Source organism: Ornithodoros turicata, chromosome 5 (genome assembly GCF_037126465.1).
Source record: "Ornithodoros turicata isolate Travis chromosome 5, ASM3712646v1, whole genome shotgun sequence".
NCBI classification, from domain to species: Eukaryota; Metazoa; Arthropoda; class Arachnida; order Ixodida; family Argasidae; genus Ornithodoros; species Ornithodoros turicata.
The window spans coordinates 59,614,033-59,627,175 of record NC_088205.1 but is presented as its reverse complement, the minus strand read 5'-3'; the positions used below and the strand labels follow the sequence as shown (position 1 = coordinate 59,627,175).

The window sequence follows — 13,143 nt, the reverse complement described above, 5'->3', positions numbered from 1 at the left end:
GTCTGTTATGAGGATTGTGTGATTAGAATTGTAGACTCCGCCTGCACGTCATGCTTGTAAAATCCCCCATTTGCATCGCAGGATTTGATAATAGATTCCTTTAAACATATATTGTCAAAAGATGTTATAGACATTCTTTCAATTATACATTTGTCATTGCTCAAGAATAAGAGAACAAGAGAGCTAGTCAAGCCGGTTGAGAAATATACACACTGTGCAATTTAATTCACGAAATATGATAAGTTTTTGCAAAAGATTAGTGAACCACTTTTGTAAACAAAGGTTGGTGTATCATTAACGATGAAAGATCAGTTATCTGGTGTATCATGCCTCTAAATTTTAATGACCGATTCTTCGCCGTCAATTCTATCCTTCGGATGTTGAAGTAGTAAAGATCATGCTTCTCTGCATTCTATTGCTGTCAGCAGAGAGAGAAATAGTTTATTGGTAGTCGGGTAAAACCTATTTGATGGTCAGCTCTGATTCCATATGATAATTCTTGCACATAGTGTGGAATATTCGTTTCCTAGGCAATCAATGTTCTCAGTCTAACCACGCTAAATACAGTCGCAATCAATCTGTTCAGGTTGCCATGCATATAATTCACTATAGTGATGACAAAGAAATTACATGTATTATTCCAGTTATACACTTGTTTATTTTGTTAAATTTCAATTGGCCTATTCCAAACTCTGAAGTTTTCGTTTGTTGTCTTGATTGATGAATTGAGAATGCATCATATAGTAATGTCTTATTATGGGTCGCTTGAATCCAGCGTTGATTAATGCAATCGATACGTTGTCGCCGTATTTGTATCGCTTCAGTAACTTGCACTTGGTCGTGTATTCCTTTCTCAGGTCGCAGGCAGATATTGGTATCTTTGGGCTACTCCATCATGAGATATGGTCTAACAATATTTTACAACTGTTGATTTACTTGGAAGAACAGGATTAACCAGGTCTTAAGGTTTGCAAAAAAAAGTGTGTCCTTTGGCGAACAGACTCGTTCAGACTGTTTATTTAAACAAAATCTACCTACACTTGATAACTTCTTTGCCCAGATGTGATTCGCAAATATTACTAGACCGATAATTTTAAAACTGCGCGGATTTTTCCAATAGAAACCAGACGTCCTGAAATATATATTATCCCTAGAATCTTCACTTCCTATAGAAAAGGGCAACGCTCTCACTATGTTCCTTCCGTTTTTAACTCTCTATCAGCTGAATTTATCATCGATTGCCTCCCTAAAAACATTGTTTCGTTGTTTATTCTGTAGTTGAAACATTTCCTTTAGAAAGTCGTCCTATTTCGGAACGTACTTGGGGTTGTAGGCATTTCAGTGCACTAGCTGCACTGTTGATCCCTCTGGAAACTGTGAACTAAATATTACGCGAATATTTCATGACAGTATGGCCAAAAACTTTTAACATGCTACAGGAGGCACAGTGTTTCAATATGCCCCGACCTTGGGGCACGTAGCAACAGGCTACGGGCATGTTCAACCATTGCCCAAGGCAGGAATCAGGGATTTGCCGTGCAGTCATAGCAAACGTATAATATAGGTCTTTGTTACTACAATCCCAGTGTGACCAGCCTTTGCCAACCTTTCACTGAACTCACCCTTGGTTCGCTTCGTACAATGGCTTCGTACTTATCATGTTATACCAGAGTGTAATATTCCATGAAGTCATCCACAACAGTACTTGGACGCTGTTTATTCCTGCATGGATGTCCTGGGCTCTGCTGAATGTTTGCCGTGGTCTTGCTTTTCCCTACGATGTACATATCACTTTTGCGCAAGGCCGGTGAGAGGGTTGAACAGCCGGGGATAGCACCATGGGGCCCGCACTACCCAAGGCATGTCGTAATCAAAAAAGAAGAAATACTTGGACTGTGTTATCACGACGTGAGGAGGGGGACTTACGTTTCGAAGTTGAATCACTTGTTGCAGTATGCCCCATAGCTGCATGGCTTCGGTAAAGGCCATTTTGCCGCTGAGGGAAACGCCACAAGTTACCAGAGTTTGGGAAGTTGAGACTACGAAACAAGGACCTAGAAGTACGTCCCAACTCTCGTGCTGCTAGTGCAAGCATTCTCCAGCACACCGACAATAAGTGTAGTCAGAGAAAATTTGACCAGCTCCCGTGGCATAGTGGTTAGAATGATCGCTTTCCACGCCGAGAGTGGGAGGTGACACGGGTTCGAATCCTGTCACCGGCTGTGCTGTCTGAGGTTTTCCCTGGGTTTTCCGAAGACGAATGTCAACACTGTTCCCCTTGAAGTCGGCCCAGGACTCATACTAACCCCCCTGTCCCCCACTCCTTCCTGCTGTCCTCTCTTCACCTGTCCACCTCTGTACGCCGCTCATAGCCACAGTTGCTTCGCGGCGCTAACACGGAATTTAAAAAAAAATGCTTTTGTTATACCGTCTCTAAGGACACATCAGAAGTGGCCCTTTCGCCGAGTATTCTTCAACACCTTAGTCAAATATCCTCACCTTTTCATTTTCATTTTCATTTTCTGATGTTCGCTCATCGCTTAACCCCTGACTGGACTGCAAATCCAAACATACACTCCTGTTTTCACGGGCTTGCGTTAGTTGTGACGTTGCCCGCCTTGCGAGGCCGACTACGGCAAGCAGTTACAGCACCACCACCATGTATTTCTTTATGTTCTACAAATTATGTGCTGTTCACGGACGCAAATTCAGAAGCTGATTATGTCTCTGCCGCGTCCATATTTAGGTCGCCGTACACGTCCATGACGCGGGACCATGAAACTATTTCGTACCATCAATTACAATTTATTTTATTTATTTATTTAGCATAACTCTATTTTGTGATTGTGATTGGAAGCCTCTCTACCACATTGCTGGCGGTCATGTTGTGAAATGAGTCACCTTACAGTGAGGACCGAAGCCCTACGGTGTCCAAGAAGGCCACAGAAGGTGCTTTGAGGGCAGAACGTTGGTTGGCTGGATTTGGCCAATGACCAAGCAATTTTGACATAGTGAGAAGGGGAGTGTCAAGCTGCTTGGGAGACCCGGAGAGCGTGGTTCGTGAAGGCTGGTAGTGCGGGCAATGAAGGAAGATTTTTCTCTAGATCTTCCAGATCACCGCAGTGACGGCATCTGGGAGCGTCAACTTGCCTCACTTGGTAACGCTACCGAGCTGTAAATTAAAGCAAAATTGAGTCGCATCCGATGAATTAAGGCATGCATCCTGACGAGAAGTGTTTCGTGGCATGTGGAAAGCGAGCCTTGGATCAACTCTTGTAAGGATAGAAGGGAATGGAGAGGGGGCGATAATGTAATTTCTCCACTGACGGGAAGCCAGAAGAATGGAATGACAGTCTCCACTCACCAGTGCAATACTCGTCCGTCTCCGAGATGATGAGAGCTGCTTCAGCGACGCTGTTAGCCTGTTCGTCCCCCACGATTCCACAATGGGCTGGGGACCCACTGGAGAACCAGCCAGTGCCCTGCTTCGTACGCGTGCTGGCAAGCCATTAACACACCAACTGCATAACATCGCAAGGCAGAGCGCAGCAAAATGCATTAATTTGATTTCTGTACTACGAGCACTTCCATATTTTGCTCGGACGTACAGAGTGTCCAGGCAGTGGCAGGCACTGCGGTGAATGACCCACCACATCATCACCCCATCAATGTGTATGTGTGTGTCCAGGCACGCGCACCGGGGCTAAACAAAATACGGTGCGTCATAGGCGAATAAGAACCCCAGAATATTGTGCGGGATATTGCGTGTTCTAATTTCTCGAATTTTTTCATGGCGCCCGATTAATTGATTAGGCGCAATTAATTGACTTTGTAGTTGTTCGTCCTAGGGTCGAGGTGTGAATACGAAAATTGTAGAGCGTGTCGGAGAAATACCCATAGCAAATGTTTCCTACGCCGTACGCAGAGCCGTAGCGACGGGGGTGCGAGAGCGGCAGCCGGCCCGGGCGCCCTCGCAGGTTAGTTGGACATTATAAAGCGGGAATGAGGAAAATTTGAATTTAAGATCTCGGCAGTGTGTTCTCTTTTCTTTGTTTACAGAGCTTCTGGTGGCAACTGGAGGTGCGAGGGGGGCGCTTCAGATTTGCCCTGGCCGTGGCTCTGGCCGTACGCCTTGCGTAGAGTTTTTTTTTTCCTCGCCCCGCGAAACCCGAAAGTGTACCACGTGACATGAGGCGAGCGCAACAACGTGCGCGCCTCGGTTTCAGGCAACACCTCCTACACAGTATAGAAGGCTCGCGCACTGCCCAACTCACGGAGTTGGGCAGTGCGCAGGCAGGTTGGGCCCCGGTACACGGAGGCTTACGTGAGCTTTGTGAGCTGCTTCCAGCTTTTCTCTTTGTTGGCTCTTTCATTGACGTCGTAGCAACATCCACAGCAGGCCTTCGTATCTGACGCTGTGTCACGTGGGACGCAGGCCTGATGCTATCTAGGAGATGTTGTTTCGGGGCTCTCAAGCGTACAAAAGAATTATTACGTTCCTTACCTGACGAGAAGCGACCTTCATGTGAGCTCTGACCTGATGGTCGCGTTTCGGCAGATAACGGATGCAGTTCTTTTTCTGCAAAAACAAACAAACAAGCAAAAAAGCACCTCCAGCGGTGGGTGCTTCTCGACACGACCTACAGCTGTCTAATTCACATGCGACCCTAAGACGAACAATTAAAAAAGTAAACTAAGTAATCGTGCCTAATTGTCGGTCACCATGAAAACATTCAGGAGATTAAAACACGCGATTCCGCACAATATTCATTCGCCTATGACACACAGTATTTTTTAGACCCCCGGTACACGTTAGCCTGGACACCCCGTATGTTTTGGTATAGAAATGCTTGGTTTGAAAAATTTGATCACAATCTATACCCACATCAAGGGCCTGGTAAAATATCCGAAATTGCATATGTAATTCTGTCTCTTCTGTGCCGTCTCTTTGCGCTTATCCAGCATGAATGTTACGCAACTAGCCCGTATCAGTATTGTTGAATTTCTTTCATGTCTGGCACTCAAACGTCGAGCTTTAGACCCGAAGCAATTTCCTGTATGACACTATGCCTGCGTAGGAATAACTTTGTTTTCCGAAAAAAAAAAAAAAAAAATTGGGATTGGCGAGCAGGCTCGCTGGGTCATTCCACGTGGAACGGCCACGCTCTCGTCCATGTTGTCTGCTTCAGAGCATGAATGTCAGAACGGCACGGCACGAAAGTTATAGGCAACTTGGGCTTCACTTTAATAACTCTTTAGCAGTGGTTACAAAACGTATAACTTCAAGGCACTTGCTTCTGGGAGTGTACAACGACAAGTGTGGCAGCTGTTCCGCACGAATGTTATACAATGTTATACAACCCAGTATGTATTAGTGGTCAGTTGAACATGCAAAATGCACAAAACAAAATACAATGTAACAGTTAATACAGAGAAACTGATCAGATATCGATTATGAGACAGGGCGTGAAATGCGTAAGACAGGTAACGCGGTATAGGAATGCAAAGTCGCTTCTATGTCCCAACTTCCAAGTGACAACAAGTCTCGCAACATGTGCAACAAAAGTGAACAATGGCTGACAAATGTAGGGCACCACAACTTGGATATATATATATATATATATATATATATATATATATATATATAGTGACTAGAAAGTCCAATGAGCAGCAAGCCTGACAATAAACACGAACGCACGTGATATACCGTATTCACTCACATATTTTGCGCCATCGCATAATTTGCAAACTAAATAAAAAAACTCGCGTAATTTGCACAACCACGTTTTCGCGCGCGGATATCTTTCCCCGGCCATTTAGCGACCGCAGCGATCGTTTTTTCGCTTAGCACGCGGTTTTCGCAACGCCTTTTAGTGCTACTGAAGTTACTGCGGCGCTTTTGTTTGATTTGCGCCCACGTGCGGGTGACGGTCCACTGATGTGATAGACGATACTGTCACTTCAACTACAAAATAAACGCGAAAAGAAACGCTAGACAACTTCGCTATGGACTTACAGCACAACACGACAAAGCTGAAGAACATAGCGTGCTTTCGGTTGTCAGTGTGACTAGCGGCATTGCTATAGAGGAGTCTTCAAGCAGCAGTTGCAGCGTGTCGCCTTATTACACCGGTAGGTCGAGCGGTAGGGAGCCGTGCCTCCCGACCGTCGCCGGTCGGCGGTTAGGTGAATATTGTACTTGCTTGCGCGATACAGTGATAACGTCAATACCGGCTCTACCGCGGACCTATTTGACCAGCAAACAAAAATTTTGGAATTTTGCGCCGTTCGAACATTGTTACGAACGTTCCTGCACAATTTTCGCACCCCTGACTTTTCCGACTTTTTGGGGGGGGATAAAAAGTGCGCAAATTATGCGATATACAGCTCCTGCCACTTGTACCGCGTTTTACTGTAATTTGTATGAGACACAAGACCTGCTGTTTCCTCTGTGGCACAAAACGCTCATGCAAAACAATCAAACATAACAACTGTGTGGCCACCTAAGGGCAATACTGAGTGGACTGGTCTTCAGTAGGAGGGCCTTAAGTAGGTGTTTTAGGGTAAAACCCGTTTTTACACCCCGATTTGCATTAAAGGAGCATGGAAGTGATATTTAACATGACTCGAAACCCTGATTCATCTGTGAAGCTGTCAACAAGGAGTTACCATGCAAAATATTTCCGATCTACGGCGTAATGTCACTGCGCAATACACTTTACAAAAGACAGTCGGCAGACGGCAGTCGCGGGAGAGAGACACGAGCCCCGCGTGACGTAGAAGTTGCTCGGTGCCTTCTTTCTTTGTTTTTTCATCTCGGCTCGCGCGCCGCTTATACATGTTTCAGCTGTGCCGTTGGACGTCACTGGTCACGTGCCGTAGCCTGTGATACGTCACGCCGTCTTCGGCTTCTCTTCGCTTCGGCGCTCTTCGGATCACCTGCGTCATCGTTCTTTCGCAGCAGCTCATTTTATTTGTTGTAGAAGACGTTGCAGCGAAAAACTAAAAATATTTTTGGGGTCACTTCAATGCTCCTCTAAAGTCCTGCACGGGCACGGGCCCCGACCCGGACCGGGCCGACAAAAGACGCCAGCACGGCTGGCCGGGCCGACAAACATGTTTCCGAGAGTCAGGCTCGACCGTGTCACGCAGCTAATTGCACGCAATGGAGGACGATTAGTTCATATCATCACGTGATTGCGTCGTTCCTGTGGATATATTTGCAAAACAAGCAAGGGACACTGCATTATGGTATGGTTATCTCAAAGCCGCTTTACATTGCTCCTGACTCCTTAAGTATTTCAGAAACAGTTCGCAAAGCTTGGTGAGAGGGCTAAGGAGAAGGAGTCTGTCGACAACATCCTCTACCTCCACGAAAACTTGGTAGTGTAACGATAACGCACTTGCCCGTGTGCGTTCTGGATTTAATTTGGTCTCGTGCTGTTGTGGTGTTAAACCGACAGTTCTTGTATGTTTGTGGCCGTGTCTTCTCTTCTTATAAATTTACTTATAATTTTTTATAAGCTCTAGAAACGCGTACGTCACGGCTGGAAGTACTAGGCCGTGATCTACTTGCTGAGTCACCGGGCAAGGCCGGGCTCTATTCACTGGGCCACCGGGCCTGGTCTGGCCGCATAAAAACATGAAGGTCCGCGCCCGGGCCGGGTCGAACCCGGAAAAGTCGGCCCGTGCAGGGCTGTAATTTGCATCATTGTCACGTGGGATAAAACCCAAAAACTAACTTGGCAAAGTGCCAATTCAGCCACCAATACGGCTACTTCAGAATGCTAAGCACTGCGCAGTCAGCATGGCTGTTTCGTATCTTGTGTTCATCTAAAATGCGAGAAGCGCTCTTCTTATTTTCGACCCGAACATCCGCTCTTCCACCAGATATCGCCCAATTTTACCCTTTTTTACAGCTCCTGATATAAAATCAGACTTTACCCCATTTTAAAAACATCAAACCCGAAAGCACAGGGCCCTAATACGAAGGGGGTACATTAGCGGCCACGCCCGTATCCTCCAGCCGTAAGTGGTCGTGGCATTCAGCTTGCTCCAGGTCCTTGTAGTACGAAAGAATCACGAAGAGGAAGTACACCTGCGAACAAAATGTTCAGAATGAGGCAATCCAATACTCCACATGTGCAAGTAGTTTCTCAACTTCATGCAATCCTTACGCACCCTTGCAAGGTGCAGTGTAAAATTTTGAAAAATAAATGGACGTGTTTCATGCTTTAATTTCGGTGGCTAAATTTTGGGGTAGTATAAAGTTGAAACTTGCTGTGCCATGTAAATGGCTGGTTTCTTTTATATTTTTTTACTTCTGTGTGTCCTCGCAGAACACGGTCGGACACTTTGAAGATTCCACCCTCGTTCCTTGCATGCCTGGGGTCTGGATGCGGCTCCCAGAGTCGCAAAAATACCGGGGATCGGGTTACCGTGAAGGGTTCTCCCAATGGTTCTGTAGCAAACAGGAAGCTATAAATTTCAGCCCGCGAATACGTTTCGGTCAGCCGAGGTAACATTTGTACGGGGGGAATATTGTTTTTGTCTTATTTTTGGCAAGTGTGTAACAGAAGCCGTGCGAAGGGAAGGGTATCACAGAGATGCACAGAGAGAAAACATCACACATAGACAAAACGTCTAGTGCAATACGCTTAAGTATGTATAATAATGCAATGCAATCGACCAGTCAATGACATTACATCACACACCTGTGTGCCTCAGTTCAGAAACAGTAGTTAATGAGTACCCGACCAAAGTATATGTGTAGTTTTGCGCATTTCTCCTCAAGGTTATTGGTAAGTATAAGCATTTATTAATGTTTAGTTGCATCTGAAATTTAGAAGTGTGATCGCTGACGTAGTGCTCTAAAATTTTGCTGGTCATGAAAAGTAACAATACCATGCCAATGATGAGGACGGTGCCCAGAAGAAGAACAGTCTCTGTTCGAAATATCGGCGGCTTCTGTCCTGAGGCAACTCCGTTCCGAGATACCCCTACAGTTATTGGGCGTCTTCATACAGCCTGATTTATGTACAGGGATTACCACATCGCATTTCCATGCCCCAGGTATAGCCGCTAGTTCGAGAGATATATTAAATATCACAGTGAGGTACCTGGAGCACCATTCCGCGGGTGAGTGTTCGTTGTTATCAACAGCAAACACTGTGCGAAAATAATCGTCGAACACATCTGCTATTAACGTTAGGCTGACTGATTTCCTCCTCGTTCTGTATGATTTTTGTACCTGTTTGCGAGGATCAGTTAAGTGTGTTTGGAAGGGGACTGTTTGGGCAAATTGGACAAAGTGGCGTTATGAAACCGGAGCAGTGCATCGCGTATCTCAGATCTCAGCTCCTGCTTTAGCCGCAACAGGACTAGTTGGTCGGGCTGATGTTTTCTTTGGTATCTGGGGAGCCTATGTTTAATGTGCAGAATGTGCCTTGTGATCCATGGACTATTAGGGAGCACTTTCCTCTCACGTCCAGGAACGTGGCGTGTGAGACATGCGTCAACCACTGATTTAAAGAAAGTCCATAACTCATCGAGATTGACGCGATGATCTGGGCAATTTAGTAAATACCTCAAAAATAAACGAGAGTTGGTCAATAATACCTGCGTCATCAGCTCTGGAATAATCGTAAAAATACTGAGCAGAGGAAGACGACCGTTTCGGTTGTGGTAGTTACGAGTGAATTTTACGAACTGATGGTCCGAGATGCCCTCCTCAACGGTTATTCTGTATGGGATACGAACAACTTTTTCTGAAAAAAAAAAAAAGAGAACACAGATCGAGAATTGATGCCGTGCCGAGTCCCAAACGTGTTGGTTCTGTAACCACTTATACAAAGTTAAATGAAAACGCGAGGACTAGAAGTCCCGAACTGGCGCACGCGCTACATTTGAGCGTAGCAGCATCCCAGTCAATATGAGGCAAGTTGAAATCCCCGCTTATTATGGTAGGCTTCAGTTGGTAGGGCTTCTCGCGGTGACTGTGTGCGGTGACCGCGGATACTCTGCACCACTGCTCAGGGTAATGGACCATTTCCGACAACACGTATGCGCATGCCCAGCCCTTGAGTCCGCCATTTTTGAGCGGAAAACATCGCCATGGACCCACCTGCGGGCGACTGTCGTGTTCATTGCGGGGAGATAATCGGTTTCAAGGTTACGCGGACGTTTGAGGTCTGGTAATGAGTACAATGCGCTTTCACTCTTTCCGCATTCTTCTTCCAATCTCTTTGGCTACTTTCCCACGCAACGTACGTGCCAGTTCGTAAAGCGTCACCATTATTAGAGGGATAGACACGACGTTCGACATTCCGCCGCCAGGGGCGACGCGAATATGGAAAAGGTCCATTTGGTGAATGTATAACGATGAGCCTCACTGTGCTATAAGCGTCCGTTATCATGCAAGGTCCAAGAACCCTGCCCGCCTCGCCTTCTACCAGGCACTGGCATACTACTTCCATACTGGCATACTTCCATACAAGACACTGGCAGCTCGTCCAGTCAAGAGGCCTTGGGACCAATGTGCCACCAGGGACACGCACGGAGGCCACAGTGAGTTTTACTCCCGGCCTCCCCGTGCTTCACGATGGTCCTCCCCACAGTTTCCTTGGCGACAACACTACGAGCCCAGCTCTCACTAACCGGTTGCCGTTCTGTCGCCCCTCTCTGAATTACTTCGGCCTACCTGCCTTCACACCGCTCCTGGAACCCGCCCGGTCAGCGCTTGCCCGCCCCAACCATTCTGTTGCTACTGCGCTTTCTGAACAAGACGCCAAGCCCAGCCGTCCCTATTCCACGTGTCGCCGCTCGACGGGTGTCGACGGGTCGGATGCCTTCAGGTGAGATGGCAAGTCCCAAGAAGCTGAGGGAGGTAGCGCCGAATTCGCATTTGGCCGGATTGATTACGACGCCGTACTCCTGGAGTTTAGAGAACAGCTGGCGCAACTGATCATGATGTTCGTCTTCAGACTTGCTCCCAACCAGAATGTCGTCATGGTAGGAGAATGCGAAATCGAGGCCACGGAGGACTTGATCAATAAAGCGCTGGAACGTTTGAGCAGCATTCCATAGGCAAAAGGGCATCGGAAGATGTCTACTGGGTGAGGCAGAAGGGTGTTACGATGGCAGTCTTCGGTATGTCGGAGCGGGAGAGGATTGACCAGAATCTGATGGCAAGCCTTGATTAAGTCAATCTTCGAAAAGAGGCGGGCGCCGTGAAGATGGGTGGTGAAGTCCTGGATGTGTGGCTGGGGGTAGCGATCGGGTACCGTGACAAGATTTAAGGCCCTTTAATCGCCACAAAGGCGCCAGTCGCCTGAGGTAGACTTCAGCACGGTATGAAGAGCTGACTACAACGGGCTCCACGACTGTCGGATTTTGCCCAAGTCCAGCATCTGCTGAAATTCATGCTTGGCGATTAGCAACCGCTCGGGGGAAGGCGGCGTGGATGGGCGGTTACTGGTGGTCCCCGCGTCACGATATGGTGCATGACAATGCGCTTGGGCGAGGAAGCGGCATGAGTGGCCTTCATGATCGAGGTGTACCCATTGAGAAGGTCGGCAAAGATTGTGGAGTCGGGTAGGCGTAACGTAGGACTTATGGCAGCGACGTTGGATGGCGCTCCCCGCGCTTTCAGAGATGTGGTGTTGTCAATCAAACGATGGCGGCGGATGTCCACCAGAAGGTCGAAATGGTTGACGAAGTCTGCCCCAAGAATGGCGTAAGGGAGGTCGGCGACAGTGAAAATCCAGCAGAAGGCGTGGCGTATGCCTTTGTTCAGTGTGACTGAGCGCTGGCCAAACGTAGCAATTTTGGAGTTGTTCACAGCTTGTGATATGTATTCGGCTCTTTGGTGCGGTTTTTCAGCAGAGGTAGGTGGCAGGATGCTCACATGAGCACCGGTGTCCACCAGAAAACTACAGCTAGACGTGTGGTCCGTGATGTAGAAGAGCCGGCCGTGCCTGCCCTCACCCATTCCAGCCGTTAATGGTTGTGAGCGGAGTTTCCCGGCCAGGAGCAAGATGGTTTGCAATTCCTGGCTGCATCACCGGAAGTACGGTAATACCAACAGTGGGGATGGTTGGTTGGTGAGGGCGAGCGGCGGTAGCGCGGTGGCGAGATGATGTCCGACGCCAGACAGAAGGGAGGCAGAACGGTTGACCAAGGCTGTGGAACAGGAATAGCAGTCACCTTCTCCGCGAGTGCAGCGACAAGGCCGTGAAGATGCGCTATGGACGTGTAGAGGACAGCGACGGAAGTATCGGTGGTAGCTGGCGACGCCGCATGGGGTGAGACCGCAACTATATCGCACGGCACGGAAACGCCAGGTAAATTGAGAATCCGATACCCCATCTTGGCCAGGCCGTCGACAGAAGACTGTTCGGCTGCTACCAGGATCATTCGAACATGATGGGGAAGGCGCTGCATGAACAACTCATGAAGAATGAGATCATCAGTCGTGGCAGTGCCAATCAACTCCCGGATACGCCGCAGCAAGTCGGTGGGCCGACGGTCCCCGAGTTCCTCCTTTGTCAGAAGCTCTTGAAGACGTCGTTGCTCAGAGATAGAGGTGCGCCGTATGAGCTCGTCTCGGAGGGTATCGTATGGCTAGTCAGAATGGGAACGAATAATGAGATTGCGGACTTCCGCTGCTGCCTCGGGTGAGCGTGAGAGGTGAGCGACGGCGTATGCGAACTTGGACAGCTGAGAAGTGATACGGGGCCCCGCAAATTGCACTTCGACTTGACCGAACCATAGTTGCAGGTACGGCATTGAGTACGGTGGCAAGCGAAGTTGGATGGTTGTGACTTCCAGCGAGGGAAGGGTGCAGTCGAATGATCTCCGTCTTGTGCCATGTTATCACGTCCGGGTCACCAAATTGAAGAGCTAGCGAGCAAGGACAACGGTGCTCTTCAATGGAAAACGGTTTAATGTTCACGAAGGTGCGCGCACGCAAAACGAAACCTGGGGTGCCTCGGGGAAACGAGCGTGGGAGTGTGCTGACGGTCGTGATGATGCTGCTGCATGTGGCAGGCTGCTACAGACTTGTGTCATTTCTTTATACAGTTTTTTATTCTTTAGTTTTTTAACAAGAAAGCTACAAGAGCGACATAGATGTTGTTCTTGCAG

At 47.9% G+C, this 13,143-nt stretch overlaps 1 protein-coding gene across 1 annotated transcript in view; it reads right to left on the bottom strand.

Annotated features, from left to right (window-relative positions):
* Positions 1-5,221: 5,221 nt before the first annotated feature.
* Positions 5,222-13,143, bottom strand: part of LOC135394529 (uncharacterized) — a 46,079-nt gene continuing 38,157 nt past the window's right edge. The window contains exon 7 of the mRNA XM_064625309.1: positions 5,222-8,098. Coding sequence (XP_064481379.1) covers positions 7,982-8,098 — 117 coding nt within the window. The 3' untranslated portion in view covers positions 5,222-7,981. The remainder of the gene's footprint in view (positions 8,099-13,143) is intronic.